Genomic DNA, 21,079 nt, shown 5'->3' with positions numbered 1-21,079 from the left:
TGCTGATAGGTGTTCTCTCGTTGGTGTAGGTAATTCATCTCCCCGAGAGGCAGTAGCTAGGTTGATGGGAGAACACTTCTGTCCATCTAATGCTGTCTATACCTAGGGTTAAATCAGTTTAACTGCACCGCTCAGGGGTGTGGATTTTTCACACCCTGGCACACCATAGTTATACTGACCTAATTTCCTAATGTAGACCACTTCTCAACCAAAAAAGCCATGCTTATTCCAGAATAAGAGGGTCCACATGGGGGAGTTATACCAGTATAGTGGTTTAATTATCAGTATAACTGGAAAAACCTTGTGTGGACAAGCCCTTAGTCACACTAGTACACAAACCCTTATGTGAGCAGGCTGACATCAGTTTGGCAGGCTTATCTTCTTTAGGCCTGGTCTACTTAAAACTTTGGCCAGCGCAGCTACGTCGGTCAGGGGTGCGTGATCAACCCAAGACGACACGGCCCTGCCAGCGCAACCCTCCTAGCACCCATGCAGCTGTACTAGCAAAAAGAAGAAAAAAAAAGACTCCTCCCGCAGGCGAGGAACTTGCACAGGGGTAAAGCTGCAAGGAAACCACTCAGTAGATCAGGACTAACCCGTGACTAAACAAAGGCTCGAACGGGTGACTAAGAAGGCGGGGACCGGGGCGCGTCCCCCAGTGCCTCGGACCCTGCTCTGCACCCCAGAGCAACGCGCTCGCCCCCTCCAGCTGCCACTCCCCCCTTCCAGCCGGTGGCGCTGTGCCGTGCCGTGCCCTGCCCTGCCCCCTCAGCCGCCACGTCCGCCCTCCCGCTCCGCTCCTCGGCTCCCCTTACCTCACCCCGCCCCCGCCTGCCCCCGCCCCCCTCTCTCCACTCCGGCGCGCTCCGCCCGCTCCCCCGCCCCTCCCGCGGGGTGGCCGGCCGGCTCCGGCTGGCACCTGCGCAGTGCGGCGGGGAGGCGGTGGCGCGCGGGGGGCCGTGCGGGTGCAGGAATGTGCGTTACAGTTAAATAGTGGGCGCAGGGGCGGCTGCCGCGGCGCTCGGGGCCGGGCAGCGCAGGGAGGCGGCGGGGCCTGGGTGAGGCGTCGCTGAGTAGGGAGCGGGCGGGCGGGCGAGCGAGCGAGCTCCATGGCGCGGCGCGGCTCCCCGGGCGGCGGCGGCAGCAGCAGCAGCAGCGCCTCGCTCCTGTGAGAGGCGTTTCCTCGCCGGGACCAAGCGGAGCTGCGGGGCCGCGTCTGCCGAGCGCGCCGGGGCTTGGGGAGGGGCCGGGGCCCCTCCGCCTCTATGATGAAGCTGAAGCCGAACCAGACGCGGACCTACGACCGGGAGGGCTTCAAGAAGCGGGCGGCGTGCCTGTGCTTCCGCAGCGAGAGGGAGGACGAGGTGAGCGAGCCGGGGCAGCGCCGGCGGGGGGCGGCCGGTGGAAGGGGGCTGGGCCGCCGTGTGAGCTGGGCACGTGCGGGAGGGCAGAGGCCCGTTCTCCCCGGTCCGCCGCCGCAGACAGGCTCGGGGAGGGCGCCCATGTCCGGTCCCTTTGTCCCGCGCGGCGAGTCGGGGGAGGGGGCTGTTCCGGGGCGAGTCCCGCTCTCTTCCCCTTCCCTCGCCCCGGGGTGGGGTAGGGACCGCTGCATGGCTGGGTGCGAGGCGCCGTCCCTCCCAGGCTCCGTGGCGCTTGCGAAAGGCCCGATGCGGGCCAGGGCTCCGGTCACAGCGCTGCGCTTCGCCCCGGCGGGCACGGGGAGCGGGGAGGCGGCCGGCTCAGCTTTTCAGACAGAAAATGTCATGGTGAATGTGTGAAGACGGATGGCCCCAGGGCCCCGGATCTCCCGGGTTTTGTACGTTGAACGGGAGGTAAAAGTCGTCGGTTCAAAACACGGCTTCGGCGCATGTGGCGAAGCGGCATGTCGGTAAAACCCGCGCCCGTCTAGCCCTGTCTGGCGTCTCTTTCCAGTTACGCACCCCTAGGGCTCCATCAGTTGAACAGATGTTTCTTTCAAAGCATAACGTGGCGAAAAATCACTTCTAGCGCTTTCTTTGTGTTTCAACTTCATTATTGAGGGGGACTGCGAGATCTGTGACTGTCACCATTTTACAATCAGCAAAACCCAGCGTGCAAAGTAGAGTGATGACAGATAGGCGGCACCAGCTGTGATTTGTAACCAGAATCGTTGTAGCTGGCGAAAACGGTGTCTCTGAATCCATTGTCTTTTTAGTTTGTAGGGTATTTAGAGTTATTATGACTTGGCTGTACAGCAGTCCTGGTGGTGAAGCTAACCAGAACATAAGTAACTCCTTAAAGGCTGACTTTTTCTTAATTTAAATGTATATTAATGATTTTCTCTTTTTTGCCAAATATTATTTGGTAAAAGGATTTTTAATTTAACAGATTGTACTGAATATGTTTGAAGGTAAGGCATACTTTGTATTTCACATAGTATTATGATGAATTAGGGGTAATAAACCTGATTGGGCCCTACAGGTGAATTTGCATAGCTCTCTTGGATGTTTATTGTCACTGTGTGAAAGTTGAGTCTTTACCATATAATTCTGTGGAGAATGACCACTTTACAAGTTTAAAAATATTGTGTAGACCTTTTCTATGTTGCGTTGAATTTTATAGGAAAGTTGAAATGGCAAATATAGACAGAAGCGCGGGGCCTTACCTTGCAGCAAATACAGGAGGCAATAAATTCTGCACCTTAACCAAGATCAGTTGTACTGGCAGTCATTTAAGAACTTTTTTTGTGGTGGTTGCATTGCACAATGTAATTGGACGTTATCTGTGATTTGGGAACATGAATACTAGAAACTTGAGTTAATCTTGTTTTTAAATAACTAAAATGGTCATAAAACTTATCTACCAGAAATTTAAGACCTGGGCTTTTTTTTCCTCAAGAGTATGGGAATGAGTCTTTTTTTCTAAAGATACTATCTTGCAGGTTTGTTATTCCTAGGCCTTGGCACCTTAGTGTGAGACAGCAAAAGTCCTGTATCAGAGTTTTGACCCTTGAGGTCTGCAATAGCTGGGGAGACATTCCTGGCTTCTGGACATTCCAGTCAATTTCTCCTTTACCATGGTCTGCGAAGAAGCACCCTGAAGGAGACTGTCCTGGTCTGCTACAAACTTATGCCAATATGACTGTCATTCAGGGGTGTGGAAAATCCACATCCCTGAGCAGTGCAGTTGTACCAACAAAACCCCACAGTGTAAACTGTGCTGTTGTGACAGAAGGTCTCCTGTTGGCCTTATTAGCACCTTCACTAAGCACTACAGTGGTGGTGTAGGTGTAGACAAGCCTCATGGCTCATCAGTTATTGCACCGCCTTTTCTTTGGATCCCAGCAGCACCTCTGGTGTTCTAGCACACTTCTTCAATGCTTATTATGTTTTCTCAAATTTGGGTCCCTGTCTCAGTACTCAGGAACTGCTGGTCTTAAGTGCTCAAACACTTGTTCTGTCCAGCACTTCAGCACTGTTACCACATTCATGCCTAACTGACAGCTTGGTGCCAGAATCAGTTGGGTGCCTACACCTATTGATTTGTTGCTTCCTTTCATGCTCCCCATCCCCTTTTCTTTTATTTCAGGCATGGTATCAGAGTGAGCAGCTTGGCAGTTTCAAACCTTGTCTGGGCATCAGAGCAGAGTCCAAGACTGAAAAAGACTGCTTGTTGCATTGTTTGTTGCTTTATCTGCTTCTGAATCTCATCTTGTGCATATTCAAGCAGTTCACTTCAGAAGAAATTCTTGTAAATCAGGCATGAGGCTGGGCTGCAATATCTGGAAGGGTAAATACTTGAAGGATCAGTCTGAGGATCAGAACTCCATGCCAGAACCACCCCATGTAGCTGCAGTCCCATTCTTAACAATCCAATGGGGTTGTTTTGCCACTGGTACTGAGCTCTAATTTGCTGGATGAGGAAAACTTCTGTATAAGAGTTAAGACAAGCAGTGCTAAGAAGACCAGTAGCTTCCTCACAGACATAGTCCCAACTCCAGATATCTATATGTCAAGGCTTCCAGTCTTTCCCCTTTCTGCTTTAATGTGGAGAAGGTGGGGATGCTGACTCCTTCTTGTCCTCTGCAAGGCTGTGTCCAAGTCCAGAGTATTGGCTTTGAGGAATTCCTTCTGTCTTGTAGCTGCAGTTGTAGCATCTCTTGGCATAATTTGTGCTTTTTGTGCAAGGATTGGTACTTCTGGTCCAGGGAGCTTTGGTCTCTTTTCCAGTGTTTGTCATTGAGGATTTTGGTGCAGCCATCTAGCTGTGTCTGTGCTAGACTTTTATACATTAGTTATTTAATTGACCATTAACTTGAGGTATGTACTACATTTGTAAAGTCTAGTGTGGATGTTTCCCATACAATTTGTTGCAGGCTACAAACATTTGAAACCCTACAATAGGCTGCTTTCTAAGGCACAGAACAAAGTCCACACTAACCCATACAAACTTTAAGTACCTTTGTTGGCAGTGAATTAACTTGATGTATGAGTCTAGTGTCAAGCCCTGTTTCTGCTTCCCAACACTTAACAGTGAGTAGCCTCGGCCTTCTGGTCCCACTGACTAGCCAATTTCAGCTGCTTTAGTGGGTGTAGTCTGAAGAGCAACTTGCATCATCACCTAATCTTCAGATGTAGTACAGCTGGTGGAATCTTCGGAGGCAAAGTCCAAATCTGATGCTAAATTCATGTCTGCTTGAAAGGAACATCAGAATAGTGACTGCTGGGAGTGATTTACCTTTTCCTACTAGCTGATTTTGATTTAAAACTGGTCCAGGAATCTATAAGGTCCATAACTGAGGGTATGTCTATACAGCAATTAAACATGGCTGGCCCATGTCTGCTGACTCTGCATCGAGTTAACAGGCTAATTGTGGTGTAGATGTTCAGGCTCGTGCTTGAGCCCTGTGAGCCTGAGTCAGCTGATGTGAGCCAGCCATGGGTGTTTAATTGCAGTATAGACATACTCTGAGGTATCTGGGCCCGGAATTGCAGTCCATTAGTGTTGTCATGATCTTGCAACTTGGCAGACTCCTTCATGCTTCTGTCCCAGGTTTGAGGAGAAGGGAGAAGTACATACTCCCCGAGACTATTGTTGGTTGTTTCTGACATGATGAGACAATGGTGGTGAGGAAAGACTGACCACACTTTAAGGTACTGCTCCACAGAATCATAAGCACTGGGATTCATTTGGATAAAGAGTTTACCAATCTGTAGCCTACAGCATTTTGCATCATGGACTGCTTGGCTTTGTGATGTTATGCAAACATACGTAGAAGGTAACCCACATGATCAAAATTTGAGAACTCTTGTTCTTTGGAAATGTACTAACTTAGTACATGTCCTGATGAATGCTTGGTTAAATCGAGAGAATGTTGGATGTGCATCTTCATGGCTTCAACCTTTTCAATCCTGATGTCTCATTAGTGGTGCATGCTAAGAATGGTTTTATTCAGCAGTGATCAGAAGTTGTGTGTTACACCAGCAAAAGGAGTAAATCTTCTGTGGATTAGAATATTCGTAGTCTTCTAAAGCCAGAAGGGACCATTATGATCTAATCTGATCTCCTACATGAGGCCACAGAACTTCACCCACTAATTCCTGCATTGAGCCAAAAACTTCTGGTTGCACTAATTTGTTGTGGCTTTTTTTTTGGGTTGGGGCGGGTTTTGAATGATGTCTTAATCTTGATGTGAAAATTTCAAGTGATAGTGACTTCACCATGTTTGTTGAATCGAAGTTTACCACTTGGTTATGTGTCTGTTTAGATGGTCAGAAATATACAGATTCTTAACACTCACATATTCCTTTTCCAGCCAGATAACTCCCTTGAACAGCTATTCAATTGTTGAATTAACTAACCCATCAGTCACATGAACCATATCATTATGTAATCTCAATACAAATATGAAAAAGCAAATACTTAAAATTATTAACTTCATTAGATTCTTCACATGGTCCTCAAACCTCTTGTTAGGCTCATGGTATATATTTATCACTTGTTCATATTACTTAGCCTAATACTTGGACACCTGGGCTATATTCTCTGGTACAGTCTCCCCAGTTTGCCTTTGATTGAGGTGAGACTTGCTGCAGTAAATTCTAGACACTTGGCTGCTATAATTAGAATTCAACCATATTTGCATTTAGCATGCATTGGCCTCTTCTTATTTCTGTCCAGGACACCAGGAGAGTGTACACTTTTAAAATGTGATACAGTCAGAGCTTGTAAATGACATCCTTTATATACTGTAGTCAAGTCTGGCAAACTCCCAAAGCCAGAATTGTATAGAAAGCTGCACAGATGTCAACTTAGTTATGTTGAATATAAATACAAAGGCAAAAACATAGCTTTTAAGAAGCATCATAATATAAAAGCATTTGAATCTCTCCTTCAAGAAGCAACTAGTGTAGTGAGTGCTTGTCTCCTTTGTATTATAGCTCCTTGGTCTTTATTGAGCTCTGCGTTCTTTTTTGGGGGGACTTAATAAAACGGAATGATCTCCTGCCTGATTTCACTTCTGAGTTGTTTCAAACAGTGTCTCCTTGTTAGTAGTATCACTTTCTCTTCTGTACAGGCCTGGATTGAATATGCTTTCCAAATGGTTAGCTTTGATATAAAAAGCTGTCTGGCTCCTGTGCTTGAGAGACCAGTTCTGCTCATGTTGCATCCCAGCAGACTGCATTCACTTAAGCTAAAGGACCTAGGAAAAAAGGTGTAGTTTTAACATTAGCTGATTGAATTAGGGTTTACCTCAGCTGTGTTTAAAAACACAAATGCCTTGTCTATGCTAAGATTTTTAATGAATACATGTTAAAAATGTATTTTTTGCCTAGAGGATGTGGCCATATGCCCTGTCTTGATTAGGAGAGAGTGGTTTTTTTTGTTTTTTGTTTTTGTTTTTTTGTTTTTTTTAAATTAGCTAATATGACATTAAGATGCAGAGTTGTTGCAACCATGTTGGTTCAGGATATTAGCAAGACAAGGGCCAATAAAAGATATTTCCTCACCCACTTTGTCTCATTAAGATGTCATGTTAGTTAACTTCATTTTAAAAAACAGTCAGTATCTTAACTGTTTTAAAATAACGTTTTCTCCAGTACATACAGGTCCTAATTGAGTGCCTGAAACATGAGTTTTAGGGATCCTATAGTACCTACATCTGCGTGCACAGGGCTTTTGACTGGAACATGTTCCTCTCCCTTACGTGTTAGAGAGAGCCGGAATTTGTTGACAGGTATGTTACAAAGTTTTTGTTATTTCAGTGGAGTTTTCTGTTTATGCTGGCTTGATAAGAGGATGGTCTTTGTTTTGTAGTGTTCTGTAATGTTGACATTTGACCAATTTGACTTTTGTGTTACGTTTGTCTTTATGCCTAAAGAATTTTGGTGGAGCTATTCTCTAAATTTAAATTTAAAAAAATCCAATACCTAGAAGCAAAATCTCTCATCTGAAAGCAATAGTATGCTTTTTTAGGTATCTTAATGCCAGGCAGGTCAGTGAGACTTATTTGGTCCTCCCTCAAGCAGTGAAATTATTTACCTACAGCAGAATGGTTCTCAAAGAAGTGAAATTCTTCCTTACTTCTGCAAACTACAGTAGAACCTCAGAGTTATGAACACCAGAGTTATAAACTGACTTGTCAACCACACCTCATTTGGAACAGGAAGAACGCAATCAGGCAGCAGCGGGGGGGGGGGAGCAAATACAGTACAGTACTATATTAAATGTAAATCATTTAAAAGAAAAGTTTAAAAAACATTGACCAGGTAAGGAAACTGTTTCTGTGCTTAATTTAAATTAAGATGGTTAAAAGCAGCATTTTTTTCTGTATTGTAAATTTTCAAAGCTATATTAAGGTCAATATTAATTTGTAACCTTTTGGAAGAACAGCCATAACATTTTGTTCAGAATTATGAACATTTCAGAGTTACAGACAACTTCTATTCCCAAGGTGTTCATAACTCGTTCTACTGTATTCCTAAGATGATCCTTAAACAAACTTTTCCCACACCTGCTACAAGCAGGGGTAAGCACAACACCAAGAAAAAAATGGCTCTTGCAAGGAGGCCCAAAGTGATTGTGACACTGAATTACCAGTAAAAACCAAATTCTGCTTCAATTTGGGATAATTATTCAGGCTCAAGTGAGATCCCATTTGGTATCTCTGAGGTTTAAAGTGAGGGAAATGTTTGTATAGTGATCAGTTTTTATATGTAATTTAATTTTCTCAACCGGTTTTCAGAAGAGTATCGGTCTGTCCAGCTTAACCTATACAAAGACCACTGTGCTGTTCAAACTATTATTGGTAGTATTAACATATATAAAGGGACATGTCATCTATAAGCAATGTTGGTCCCACCACCCCATTGTTTTTTTTCCAACCCTTTTTAAAATTTGTAATTGGGGAATCTGGTTACAACTGTTTGTAGTCTTGATGTATTTAACAGATTGTAACAATATTGGGCAACTAGGGTACAGCTCAGAGTACAACTATAGGACTAGTAGGATTATATGATCACAGGTACCAAGCTAGTGAAAGTGATTAAATGACAGGAGATTTTTATTTATTGAATACAAATTTAACTTAAATGCTCTACAGATAATTGAGAATGTGTCTGTTAGAGTCAACAGTCCTGAATCATCAGTTAAGGAGAGAGCAACTTCCTAATTTGAGTCCTCCATGAATCTCCAACAAGTGGGGGGTGGGGAGAACGGGCCGTGCTCATGAAGCTACTAAAAGAGTTTCGGAGACCTTTCTGGTTTCTGGCCTTCATACAACATAAGGGCAAACACTTTGCCTTTGGAGGTCACCTTGCGATGTAGCAGCTGCATGCTGATTACTCCAGACTAGTTAATCTAACTTTAATACTGTCTAAAATGCAGATATAGTCATCAAAACTTTAAGTTGAAAAGTTGTTTAACATTGTTAATACAAATATTTCATTAAGTTTGTAATTTTAAGGCATAATGCTAAGCAGTAATAGTCTGGAATTTAGATGACCACTCACAAACAAAGCTACTTAACATTACCTGTTGTCTGACTTAAGCGAGGCATCTTTTTAGTTTTTCATGTTAAATTGCATCAGCCAAAAAGATTGTCTTGCCCATCTGTCATATTAGCTGTTTTAACTAATCATTAAAACAGTTAATGATTAGTTAAAACAGTTGACAGATGGACAAAGCAGTCTTTTTGGCCAACGTGGTTTAACATGAAATGCTGAAAAGCAAACTAATCATGTCCAACTAAATTCTATCGTGTATTATTTCAGGCACACTTAAATCTACTCCTCTACCATGGTTACCAGTTCTCTGCAGCATTGCTCCGCCCAGTGTTCGCAGAGAGGAAAACGTAGCAAAGCTCCTGGCGAAAGTGTGTGATATGCCACATCCACCATTAATTAAAGACTTGCTTAATCTACCACATAGACTTGATTAATCTATCTACCACATCTGCCCTCACAGCACCTATTCTGGATAAATTTACCGGCTGAGGGATTTATTGTAGAGGACATGTGGCAAGCTTCATGGTCCACAGAGAAAGTGACAGATAATTATCTTGTCTCGGACCCTGCTCATTGTCAACCCAAGTTTGAGATAAGAACACTGTGGTTTGGCTTGACTGGATTGCATACACCAAATAATAACTAATAATGATTTCATTATTATGAATTTAGCGTGGCAACTGCTCTTCAGCACTTTAAGTGGAACTGAAGAAAACAATTCCCCCACGTTTTAGGCAAAACTTAAATAGCTTACTTTCTTGGCACTAGCAAACAGGAAACTTTCCCTGAAAAATGGGGAGGACCAGTGCTATCCAGTTGTGCATCTAAGCTTTTATTAACTAGTGTTTCACATGTATTGATGTCTTGGGGCTTGTCTACATGGGGATGTTTATTGACATAACTATACTGCTATAATTATCAATATAATTTCCCATGTGGACAGTTATTGCTGAATTAAGGGCTTGTCTACACTACAAAATTAAGTTGAGTAAAGTCAATGTTCAGCCACTGCAGTAATTAAACAGTGGTTCATGTTCACACTTACTCCTTCTGTCAGTGGTGCACATCCTTATCAGGAGTGCTTCCAATGACTGAAGTGGGGCATTGGGGGACACTGACAGCTGGAGCCCAGCAGCCCTATGTGGGGCTCACAGCTGGCCTCCTCCTCTCTCCCCCTCCACCGGCCGCTGCTAACAGCCATCATGGAATGGATTGCCCAAGCTGTCAGCCGGACATGGGCTCACAGCTGGGCACCTGTCCTCCCCTGATGCTGACAGCCCTCCCTCCTACCTTTCCCACACTGGGAGCGCTGTCTTGGGTCCCTCCTTCTCTTCCCCCTTCCCTTTCTCTGCCAGCTGCACCAAAGAGGCACAATGGGGCCAGACCCTGAGGGGCCCAGCCCACCTCACCAGCCAGGTCAGGGAACCGCTAGCTCCCTGTTGCCCTGGAGAGCCTGCCACTGTCTGAGCAGGGAGCAGTAAGGCCTCCTGCTGGCCAGGCAGGGGAGCAACTTGGGGACATGGGTCTGGGGAGGGAGAATATGGCTGCTCAGGTCATCTCTGCTGCCTCCAGTAGCCTGAGTGCCCCGGCTCCAGCCAAGCTGAAGAAAGTGGAGATGCATCAGCAGGATTGTCTCTTGGAGGAGGTGAGGGGGCAAGGTGTCAGTGAGAAACAGGTGGAGAGCGAGGGCTCCCTGGTGAAGAAGCTGAGTCCCATGCCTGGCTGACAGCTAGGGCTGTCAGTGCTGGGAGCAGGGGCCCAGCTGTGAGCCCTGTGTCTGGCTGACAGCTTGAGCTGTCACCACTGGGCGGGGGGCATGGCCTACTTGGGACTGACAGCCAACAGGCGATGCAAGTAATTATATTGACATAAGGGCTATGCTTCTTGTGGAGGTTGAGTGATGTCAATGTAGCGGGAACACTTACTTTATTGGAAACGGCATTCTAGTGTAGACACTGACGTAATTAGGTTGACATAAGCTGCCTTGCGTCAACCTAGTTCTGTAGTGTAGATCAGGCCTAAGAGTGTCTCTTTCCTGTTTACTCTGTTGCAAAGTGGAAAAAGGTACTCTGGAGCAAGTGTGTTGACACGGAGTTACACTGATAACTATGGCCATATAGTTATGCCAATGAAGTTCCCCGTTTAGACAATTCCTGAGGCATCAGTACATGTGAAATGGTATGTAAAGCTTAGATGCACAACCTGCTAGGATTGATTGTCACCAGTCTTCAGAGAGAGCTTCAGTTTAAAGTTCTAGTTTCAGTCTTCTTTAGACTTCAGGTTCTTGGAGTCCAAGCTAAAATGGTAGTGTTAGGGGAGAAGAGCACCCATGCTAAGATGTATTACAGAAGAGAACCCAAGAAACTATTTTAGAATTACAGAAACTAGGCAATGATTCTTAAATACAGGTCAAGGAAATATCTACAGCAGAACCTCAGAGTTGTGAACACCTCGGGAATGGAGGTTGCTCATAATTCTGAAATGTTCGTAACTCGTAAATATTCGTAAAATGCAAGTGTCTGCATCCCCCTCTAGTGGCTAGGCTACATAGAAAATAGCTGTCTGCTACCAGTTATTCTATTAGCTCAAGTGGTAGATCCACAGCACAGTCCTCTAAAAAGCCCAACCTTGCTGATTCTACCATTTGGGAGTGGGTAATAGGGTTCTGCATGACAAGATTTTTATGTTAAACTTTAAAAACTATATCCAAGAAACATAAGAGTGGTAGGGTTGCAAAGTCAAGTGCTCAAAAGTTAGGATACGCCAGTATTCGGGTACAAAAATTTGCACAAGGCAACCTTAATTGTTAGCATTTTCTAACTTTTTGAGTGGCTGACTTTGCAACCTTACTGTTTTGAAGTAGATTTTGGATGTTATATATAACTTAAGTTATTACATAATATGTTCCAGAACATGAAGTGTTAAATCTTAAGTATTTTATCACAAGCCAGAAGAGCCCAAAGGAAACATGCAATTTTTCCTTCAGTTACTAAAGACTAGTCCAAAACTTTTACAGCTGCCTTTTGAGTTTCTTCCCAGAGATTTTTTTTATGCTCCTGTTTTTCTCATAGAGCTTTCTATAACAGAAGACAAAGGATACCACATGTTCTACCAGTTGGTATATACCTGTGACTTTCTGTTAACCACAGCTAGATAAGGCAGATTCCAATTGCATTTTATAACCAGGAGATAGCTAGTAGCTTCTCTTCCTCCTTGGATGCAGGGTACAGTTATTTCTGTACATCAGATAAGGGATAAAAACTTGATCAGTAAGACCTATTTGGAGACAAGCTTTTGCCTCCCTGCTTCAGTTGAGCTGCAGCCACACTAGCTTGCTTGCTTATCTTCCATGGCAGGTGAAAGAGATTAACTTTCTCTCAGCTTCTGGGGGAAGTTATATTTAGTGGTGAGTGTAGCTAGCTAACCTATCCAGATCACCTTCACTTCACGTAAGAAAGAATCCCAAAAATGAGGGCACTGGTCATCAAAGGCAAAACCTCCCTAGACTTTTGGGAAAGGGAAGGGGAAAAAAAATCACCTGTCAAGGATCACAAATAAGTAATAGGATGGCAAAAAATATCATTCGGTGGTATGCAATTTGACAGCCTTCCTTCATAGACCAGAAGAAAATAATTACAGAAGCTATGACCATGTCAAATAAGTGTTACATCGTGTTCTGAATCTAGTGAGATTTTTATGTAGGACTCCAGGGGACAGTCATAGGCCATATGTTAATAAAGCTTGCTTGCATGCATTAATCTAAACTTTTGTAGTTGACAGCTCCATTGTTTTAACAAAAAAGTTACGGTCTGTCATGATTATGTAGAGAAGAGCCCTCAGTTAGCATTCCACAGGTTGGCCCAGGTTGTTCAAACCTTGAATTAATTTCTCTGAAGAGCAGAGCAGTGTGGTATGGGTTCTTGGCAGCTTGTGTTGCTGTGTTGGTGAGCTGCTGCACTCATCTAGTTGGAGCTTTTCAGTGCTTTCATTCTTGAGTCACAAATGCATGGATCACTATGGTCAAATCATCCGATGGGGGTGAGATGCAGCTTCTAGTCTGCTATAGATGGAAGGGGTAGTAACTGTAGTTACTTGTTCAAGATATCAGAGTGAGGAGTTGAGACCAAAATTGCATGTTGCCTTAATTGGAGGAAGTGAACTCTCTGGAGGGGTGGGGGTAATATGTGGTGAGTTCTTCAAAGCACTTCCTTTTCCCCATCAGAATAACCTATTATCTCCCATTTCATTTTCAGTCAGTTATTCATCCTGGTGCAGATAATGTTCTGTTGGGAGATGGGTGCTGGTTTTGATATGAGTAAGAGCTAGGTGCGGTGAATTGTTGACATCCCATCATATCTTCTGAATGTCCAGGTGGCTTCATGCTTAATAAAATAAGTAAGAATATTTTTGCATTGTGGCACTTCACAAATGAGGGTAATTCACCTTCATGATCCTCTGGGTTCAGAGCATGAAAGAGTTGCAGCATTTTGTGCTCATTCATTCAACACTGCTGTCTCTGAGGAAGGATAGAAGGTGGCTGACTGTCGGCACATCTATGTTACAAAGTTAAGTCAATGTACGGCAGCTTATGTCGACGTAACTATGTAAGCATACACACTACAATAAACCACTGCTGTAACTCACCTGCTATGCCTAGCTAGTAAATCCACCTTGATGAGAGGTGTAAGGCTTAGGTCCACGTAGTTTGGGGCAATGCTGCCTGTTGGTTGTCAGCAACCCTGCTAACAGTCCAAGTTATAATACTGACAATGTCAATTTCCTGGCTAGTAGGGTGCCTGTTTTTGAAATTGAGCAGGGCAGAGAGTGTTCCAGCTGTGATCCCCAGCTGTACTGACAGCTGGAATTTCATTGCCTGGTGCTGAGAGCCTGGGCTGTGGGCTCCCTGCGAAGATCTCAACTGGAGCTGGGCTGTTGCCCTGGCTCTCAGCTCCCTGCGTCACATGGAGCTCCCTCCTGCAGGCAGCTGGGAGGTTGGGCAGCAGCTGGGAGCTCAGGTGGCAGCCAGACTCTAGCTGGGGGCTCGGCGGGGAGCCCAGGGTCTCAGCCCCTGACTCTGCCCCTCTTAAGTCAGTTCAAGTGCTCCTTGTGAGGATGTGCACCACCAAAAGAAGGGTAGGGTGGACATGAAAAACCATAGTAAGTAATGCAGTGGCTGTAAGTTGACCTAACGTAGGTCGACTTAATAGTGTAGTATAGACATGGCCTGTGTCAAATGAGAAATCCAGCAATATGTCTTCCCATTGATGGATGAAGTCCTCTATCCGCACAAAAGATATTGTTTGTCCCATGTCCTTGCTGAAACTTCACTGTCAATATTCTGGGTCCTTTTCAGTTCAGAGGGAATTAAAGTGACTGTCAGCACCTCTATTAGCTTGCTTACAAATGTGGTCACTGAGTAGCATGAGTGATAATTTAAGTGTTGGCCACACCTTTGCCTGGTTTAATTAGACTTCCTCCTTCAAAGAAGGTACTAATTATCTTTGGGACTTCTTCAAAGAAGGTGCCAGATATTCCTGATGGTTCCACTAGCCATGCATGTATCAGAGTAAGCTGAATTAGAATGAACTGAATGACATCTGCGCTTTAAGATTTTCTCTTAAAGGTAGGTTAATATTTGTGGATATTTAATGTAGTTAATATTGCCTTTATCTTAACTCTAGGGGATGTAATGTATCTTGTTTAATGTACTGTTATGTTTAAGAGGAAAACTTTCCAGGACAGTTGAGTGTTGGAGGAGATGTGATGAACCAAACAGAAGCTTCTAAATGCTGCTGACTTGTAACCAATGGCCTTCACAGTTGTGGGTTTGCTTACTGTAGCTATTGTAAAGTCTATTTGGTCATCTTAATATGAGTGTGTGTCCATTTCTCAGAGTATGTTCACTTTACAAACAGTTCATCATACAAACACAGCTTAGTGGTAACTGTTCAGGTCAATAGTAAAATCAAACATTTTATATAATAGTGTAAAAATGCATGGCTTTATGCTAAGCTTCCAGACAGGGCAAGCAGTCTGATTTATCCCCTACTAGTAAACAGGCATTTGTTTTCAACTCTTAACTAAACAGTAAATGCTGATTAAAACCATTCCACTAAGCTCTGAATGATTTAATGTAATAGTCATCCTGTTATTCATTGCTATTACTAGTTGCTTTCACATGACTCCAATGAAACACTAGTTTGGTCAGCAGAAAGTTGTGTGTAATGTTCATGTTATGTGGAATGTCAGCTGTGCTTAGCATTTAGTCATCTTGTAAGGTTTTAAAAGTTGCTCTTTAAGCATTGTCTAAGTGGATCCCCACTCAAGGAAATACACAGCCTCAGATTACAAGTGCTAAACTTTCTCAATAGCACCATTTATTGGGGCTGTATGCACCCTACCTATATCTCATACTTAACCCCAGGACATAAAGGGAATCCACATTAATACATAAGCATTGAGTAGAATCTTGGTTACCAATGGTTACTACCCAGTTTTATCTGTTTTTTGGGCTGTCAGTTAAGGTAGTCTTAGTAAATAAGGTGTTCTGAGTTTGGGGCCTCATTTGACTTCTTTAGTTTTTATGGTTTCCCACTTATTGAGGGTCTGCTTCCTTTTTTGGGGACAGTGGAGGCAGTCATCAATCTGTGTCCCTGTCCATTGGCACAGGCTCATGACAAATGATCACTCCTGGTGCTTGCTGTGCCTTGGAAAGATACAATTCTAAATTCTACTCCCTATGTATGAGTTTCTCCAAACCCATATGTAGAGCATGACCATAGTTCTGAAGAACAATGTAGGTCTTATTGCCTACATGTAAGGCACTGAACTGGATCAGACCTTGATGTAAAGTCCAGAGTCAGTAGCCAAATACTCTACAGCCAGAAAGCCTAGATGTCAAGGGTCTCAACGTCCTGTAAAGCAAGCTCCAGTGCTTAAGAATGTTCTAGAGAATTCTCAGATACAACTTTCCCACTCCCTAAATCTTCTGTTAATTAATGGTGTTAGAAGAGGTAGACACTGCCATTGAGCACTGTGTCAACATTGGTGTAAAGTCTTCATAGCAAGCTTGAGGTACTTTCAAGTGCTGCTGTTGTGTGACACCATTATTCTTTGGAACCAAAGGAAAAGGGGTAAGAAGAGTCATGAGTGTTAGGATTCTTTCAACATAGTAACTGCTTCAGCGCTGTTTAGGGGGACTAATTTAGTGACAGAAATCTGATGTCTTGCTTTTGGCTATAATGGTCTTGATGGGCAGTTTTCAAACTACTAGATGCTTCCACACCATTAAATGTGATTCAGAATGGGTCTGGCATCTGTGTCTTTTAATGCCTTTCCTGGCAGTTTCTTCCTCTGCTGCCCTCATCAGAGTGCACTCTTATTTGCCCTTTTCATACATCTTCCATTTAGTTCAGAGATCAGATTTAAAGACCCAGAGGATTAGTCAACCGCACCCTTATTTGTGATGGGGTCTGATGTTCATTCCAGGATCTCTCTCCACACTGTACACCTGTGTTTGGGTAAAGGTATGGGCCATTTATAGGATTTGTTAGTATCTCCATTTTGGAATCCAAGGACTATGAGCTCTTTGACCCTATTGGGCAATATGGGCTAAGCAGTTTGAGGTCCAGAAAAGCAGAGCATTCCTATGGTGCCCCAAAAGGATGAGGGAAAAGACTGCCTCCAATTAGATCTTCATTTGAGATGAACTTCCATAAAGACTCATGGATATCAGATGTTCTTATAAAGGTTGTCCATATTCTGAACTAGTAGCTGCTTTTAGAAGGGCTGTTGCCATCATCAGTTTCTGGAGGGGTGTCCCCAAACTTAATCTTTCCATCTGATTTCAAGTTTCCAGGAACTCTTAGAGGAGACTTGTGAACTTTGAATTATCTGCATAATAAAGATTTCTGGCTTTTCAACATCCTTACATTCAAGAAGCCTTTGAGAAACTTTCTTCAACCATATCTTGCATTCTTTCTAGAGGTCCCAGAGAATAAGTCTGGTTGCTGACTAGTTAAGCAACTTGAACAGATTCTTCTATAGAAGTCCAGAAAATGCTGTTTATGAAGCAGAAAATCTTCCATCAAATTTTATTTAATCTGGACAACATAAAGGATATGATTCTCTCTAGCTTTCCATTCATTCCCTTTATTCTGGACTGCCTATTTTGCTGCAGTTTTTTCTCTTCCTTGGTTCAAGAGAGTACATCTGGCGTCAGATTTCAGTCTTTAATCCACTAGTGTAGGAATCTTCACTGTTCTTTACAGTGGTGAGAGGTTCAAACGGCATATTTCCCTCATTTTCAGGAGTTGTCCCTGTCCTGAGACTGACTTGTAGTGCAAGTGAAATCAATGGCACCACTCGCGTGTCAAGAAAAAATTTCAGTCTTCATTCCTATTGGAGTCCCCAAGCTGATGCATATTCCTTTTGCGTTCTCTATGCTAATCCATCAGTGTTTATATAAAGATAAGATGCCGCTCTGACCATTCAAATTTCCTAGCAAAGCCTCTTTATATTAATCTAACTCTCTCTCTCTCTCCCAAGCCCTAGGCTGCAGTATTAAAGTATATAGAGGACATTTTGTAACACAAAACTTCCAAAGTATTCTAGATTTGTGGCCCTTGGAGTGAGTTGGCTTTCATCCAGACTCTAAGTAGTGTAGACTGACTTCTTGCTTGAGATAGCAAGGTTCTTAGTATCATTAAGTGCTTGAGCACATTGATAAGATCAGGAGGTAAAACTTGGTGGCATGGGTTGGTAGTCTTCCTGGAAGTTTCTATCTTGTGCTCCAAAAAAAAAAAAAAAAGCATATATGACTGTGGCCTTTGTAGCTGAAAAACCTTAAATGCAAACAAAGGCATTCTTGGTGGAATAATGTAAACTAACACAGATATCTGCCTGAATCTACAGCCTGAAGAAAAAAATTGACTGGCTCCATCTCAGTGTTAATTTTAGCATTAACTAATGAAAGCACAGAAGTACCCTGCTGTGGTAGTTTAACAAGCAGTACATTCCTTTCCAGTTTCTACCCAACTAGGTCTAAGGTAGTGTCAACAGTTCAGTAAAACTGTTCTCATTAGGACAGCGGTCTTAACCATCTTTTAAAAATTCACCTTTTCCCTAGTGAAAACAAACACAGAGAAGCAAATCTGCTTCCTGGATTTACATTGATACATTTACATGGCATTACCCTTTGTTTTTAGCTTCTAAAGCAGATGCTCAATTAGAAGAGTAGTTCCTCAATCATTGTTCAATGAGTCTTCTCCAACTCTCTTCCCTGGGTTAAGGAGCCAGTCTGGGAACCTCTTACAGTTAATTCATAAACCAGTTTTATTAAGACTCCCTAAATTTATTCTGTACCTCCTTCCTCAAAGTCTCTTACAAGAGTCTTGACTTAGTAGGAAGAAACAAGTAGTATAGAGTTTGGATCCATGTAGGCAACTTCATGAGCCATAGTAAGTAATTTACTTATTACCAATAGTTCTAGGTTTTGAATGGCTATGCTAACAGCTTCCAAAAGTAGATTGTAAAATGTGGGGTAATCATGTGACCAGTGTTCTGGCTTTCTATACAAAAGACTAGGCTCACTTCAGAGGCCCAGTAAGTAGTGGGTTCTATTCCTCGCTATGAGAAAGGGAATCCAACTTAATTCTGCTATCCTATCAATAACTGGACCACAGGAGTTACTGCAGAGCATTGTAGTGCTGTGACAACTGTTTCCACAAATTAGGACTTTGATCTTTGACAGAGTTTAAACATAGAAGCCAGTTCTGCCCTCTAAACATCACTTGAGCGACAGTAGGCAAATATCTCATCCAATAGTAAAAATATGGTATGTATGTGGAATTAAAACAAGTTTCTCCCCGTAAGAGTACGAAACACCCAAAATTCCAGCCTTAGGTATTGCATTGTTCTGTGTAACTTTATTGGAATACTGATAGTAATCTGCAGATTTGCTAGAGTAATATAATTTAAGAACTCCTTACTGTTGTGCTGTAAGATTTCTCCCCTCCCCCCCCAATCAATCCACCAGTAAGGCCAAAAGTGATCATTGAAACTTCTCACATAGCTAAAGTGAACAATATGTAGTGAATCTGAATTTTCAATAGAATATAATTTTTTTTACGCTTACTGGCTTCATTATCTCTGAGAATAGCTTGCTTATAGTACATGTTTGCATTAATTTCTATCTTTAAAAAGGAAAACTGTATTTCCCAATGAGAAAAGTGATTACATAAGCTATCTTTCTCAGAAGCTTCATACTGATTTAATGTAGAGAATTTTAGTCAGGAAAAAATGGTCTCAAATACAGGTAATCTCTTACTAATTCCAGACCACTCTTCCCATCAGAGTTCCATTTTCATGGTCTTCCTTATTAGATTTCACTTTATATATAAACTACCTTATGTAACCTTTAACTTCAATACATTCTTGATTTAGGTGGTAAAATAAGTGATTTAAATCGCAGTTGCTGGCTAATGGTGAGAACTGAGCAATGCTAAAATTCCTATTGCGGCAACAATTACAGAACAAAGCTCTCTGGGGCAGAAGCCATCTTTATTCTCTCTGTACAGTGCCTACACAGTGGAGTCTTGCTCTGACTTGAGATCCTAGGTACTATCATAATAACATTAATAAAACTAAAGGTTTGTTATACCTATCATCTGCCCAATATGGGCTTTCCAAAGTTATTGCAAAATAGATGGTGAAACATGAAGGCAAAACACATTTTAAATATCTCCTAATTTACTAAACTTATTTTAGTAAATTAAAAAAAAAAATTTGTAACTAACTTGTTTTTATGATTTTTGCTCTGTTTACTTATTGCCAAGAAGGCTAACGGCATATTGGGCTGTATTAGTAGGAGCTTTGCCAGAAGATTGAGGGAAATGATTATTCCCTTCTGTTCGACACTGGTGAGGCCACATTTGTGTCCACTACAGAAAGACTGTGGACAAATTGAAGAGAGTCCAGCAGAGGGCAACACAAATGATTAGGGGGCTGGAGCACATGACTTATGAGGAGAGGCTGAGGGAACTAGGCTTGTTTAGTCTACAGAAGAGAAGAATGGGGGTGGGGGGAGGGGAATTTGATTGCACCTTTAACGATCTGAAAGGGGGTTCCATGGAGGATGGAGCTAGGCTGTTCTCCCTGGTTCTGCTTTGAGCAGGGAGTTGGACTAGACCTCCTGACGTCCCTTCCAACCCTAATCTTCTGATTCTACAATACTTTTTGTGTTTCTCTAACTTGGTTAACAAGTTGCAGTGAAGTGACATCATGCAAAGTCAATGTTGTAAGCATTGCAGGACCATATCTAGCTTAACTTTAATTTTTTTGACCAATTCTACTTGTTTGATAATGAGGCTTTTGTAAAAAATCCAATCTAGAAAGGTGCCCCTCTTAATGAATTTGATTTGATATTTTATCATATGACAGCCAAGAAAGTTCTCAGCAATATGGTGTAAGAAAACCCCATATTAAACATGTTCAGAGAGGAGTAAAAGGCTGAGAATCTTGACTCTTGAGATTAGACCTCAACTGGAGTATTGTCCATTTCTGGATGCCATGTTACAGGAAAGATTTGGAGAATGTCCACAGAAGAGCAACAAAAATGATTAAAGGTCTAGAAAATATGACCTATGAGGGAAGATTGAAAAAACTGAGTTTTAGTTTGGAGAAGAGAAGACTGAGAGGGGTCATAAAGTTTTCAAGTACATAAAAGGTTCTTACAAGGAGTGAGAAATTGTCCTATCTTTCAGACATTAAGGAGAACAAGAAACAACGGACTTTAACCTAAACTGCCTTTGCTGCAATTTAACATTAGGAAAAACGTCTCAGGGTAGTTAAGCACTGAAATAAATTGCCTAGATCTCTATCTAACCTGTTCTTTAAAATCTCCAATGATGAACCACCTAGCAGGGATTGTCTAGATAGTACTTAGTCCTGCCAGAAGTGCAGCGGCCTGGACTGAAGACCTCTCAAGGTCCCTTCCAGTCCTATGATTCTATGATTAATACAAAATGAAGGTTAAGGTTTTTAATATACCAGTTGGTATGTCACATGTGAATATAGCTGCAGGTTATGAATTTGAT

The 21,079-nt window shown here is 42.7% G+C and overlaps 1 protein-coding gene across 4 annotated transcripts in view; it reads left to right on the top strand.

The window, feature by feature from the left end:
* Positions 1-907: 907 nt before the first annotated feature.
* NUDT4 (nudix hydrolase 4) overlaps positions 908-21,079 on the top strand; it is a 64,318-nt gene continuing 44,146 nt past the window's right edge. For 2 of the 4 annotated variants that reach the window (XM_067559826.1, XM_067559822.1), the window contains exon 1: positions 910-1,364. In XM_067559826.1, coding sequence (XP_067415927.1) covers positions 1,266-1,364 — 99 coding nt within the window. In that variant the 5' untranslated portion in view covers positions 910-1,265. Of the gene's footprint in view, positions 1,365-21,079 lie in introns of all 4 variants that reach the window. The other 2 variants (XM_067559825.1, XM_067559823.1) reach the window with 2 other exon arrangements.

This window comes from Emydura macquarii, unplaced genomic scaffold (assembly GCF_026122565.2).
Source record: "Emydura macquarii macquarii isolate MOO-44397 ecotype Brisbane River unplaced genomic scaffold, CSIRO-AGI_Emac_v2 contig_2205, whole genome shotgun sequence".
Lineage (NCBI taxonomy): Eukaryota > Metazoa > Chordata > Testudines > Chelidae > Emydura > Emydura macquarii.
Note: the sequence above shows the minus strand (reverse complement) of the source record. Positions and strands in the feature narration are given on the sequence as shown.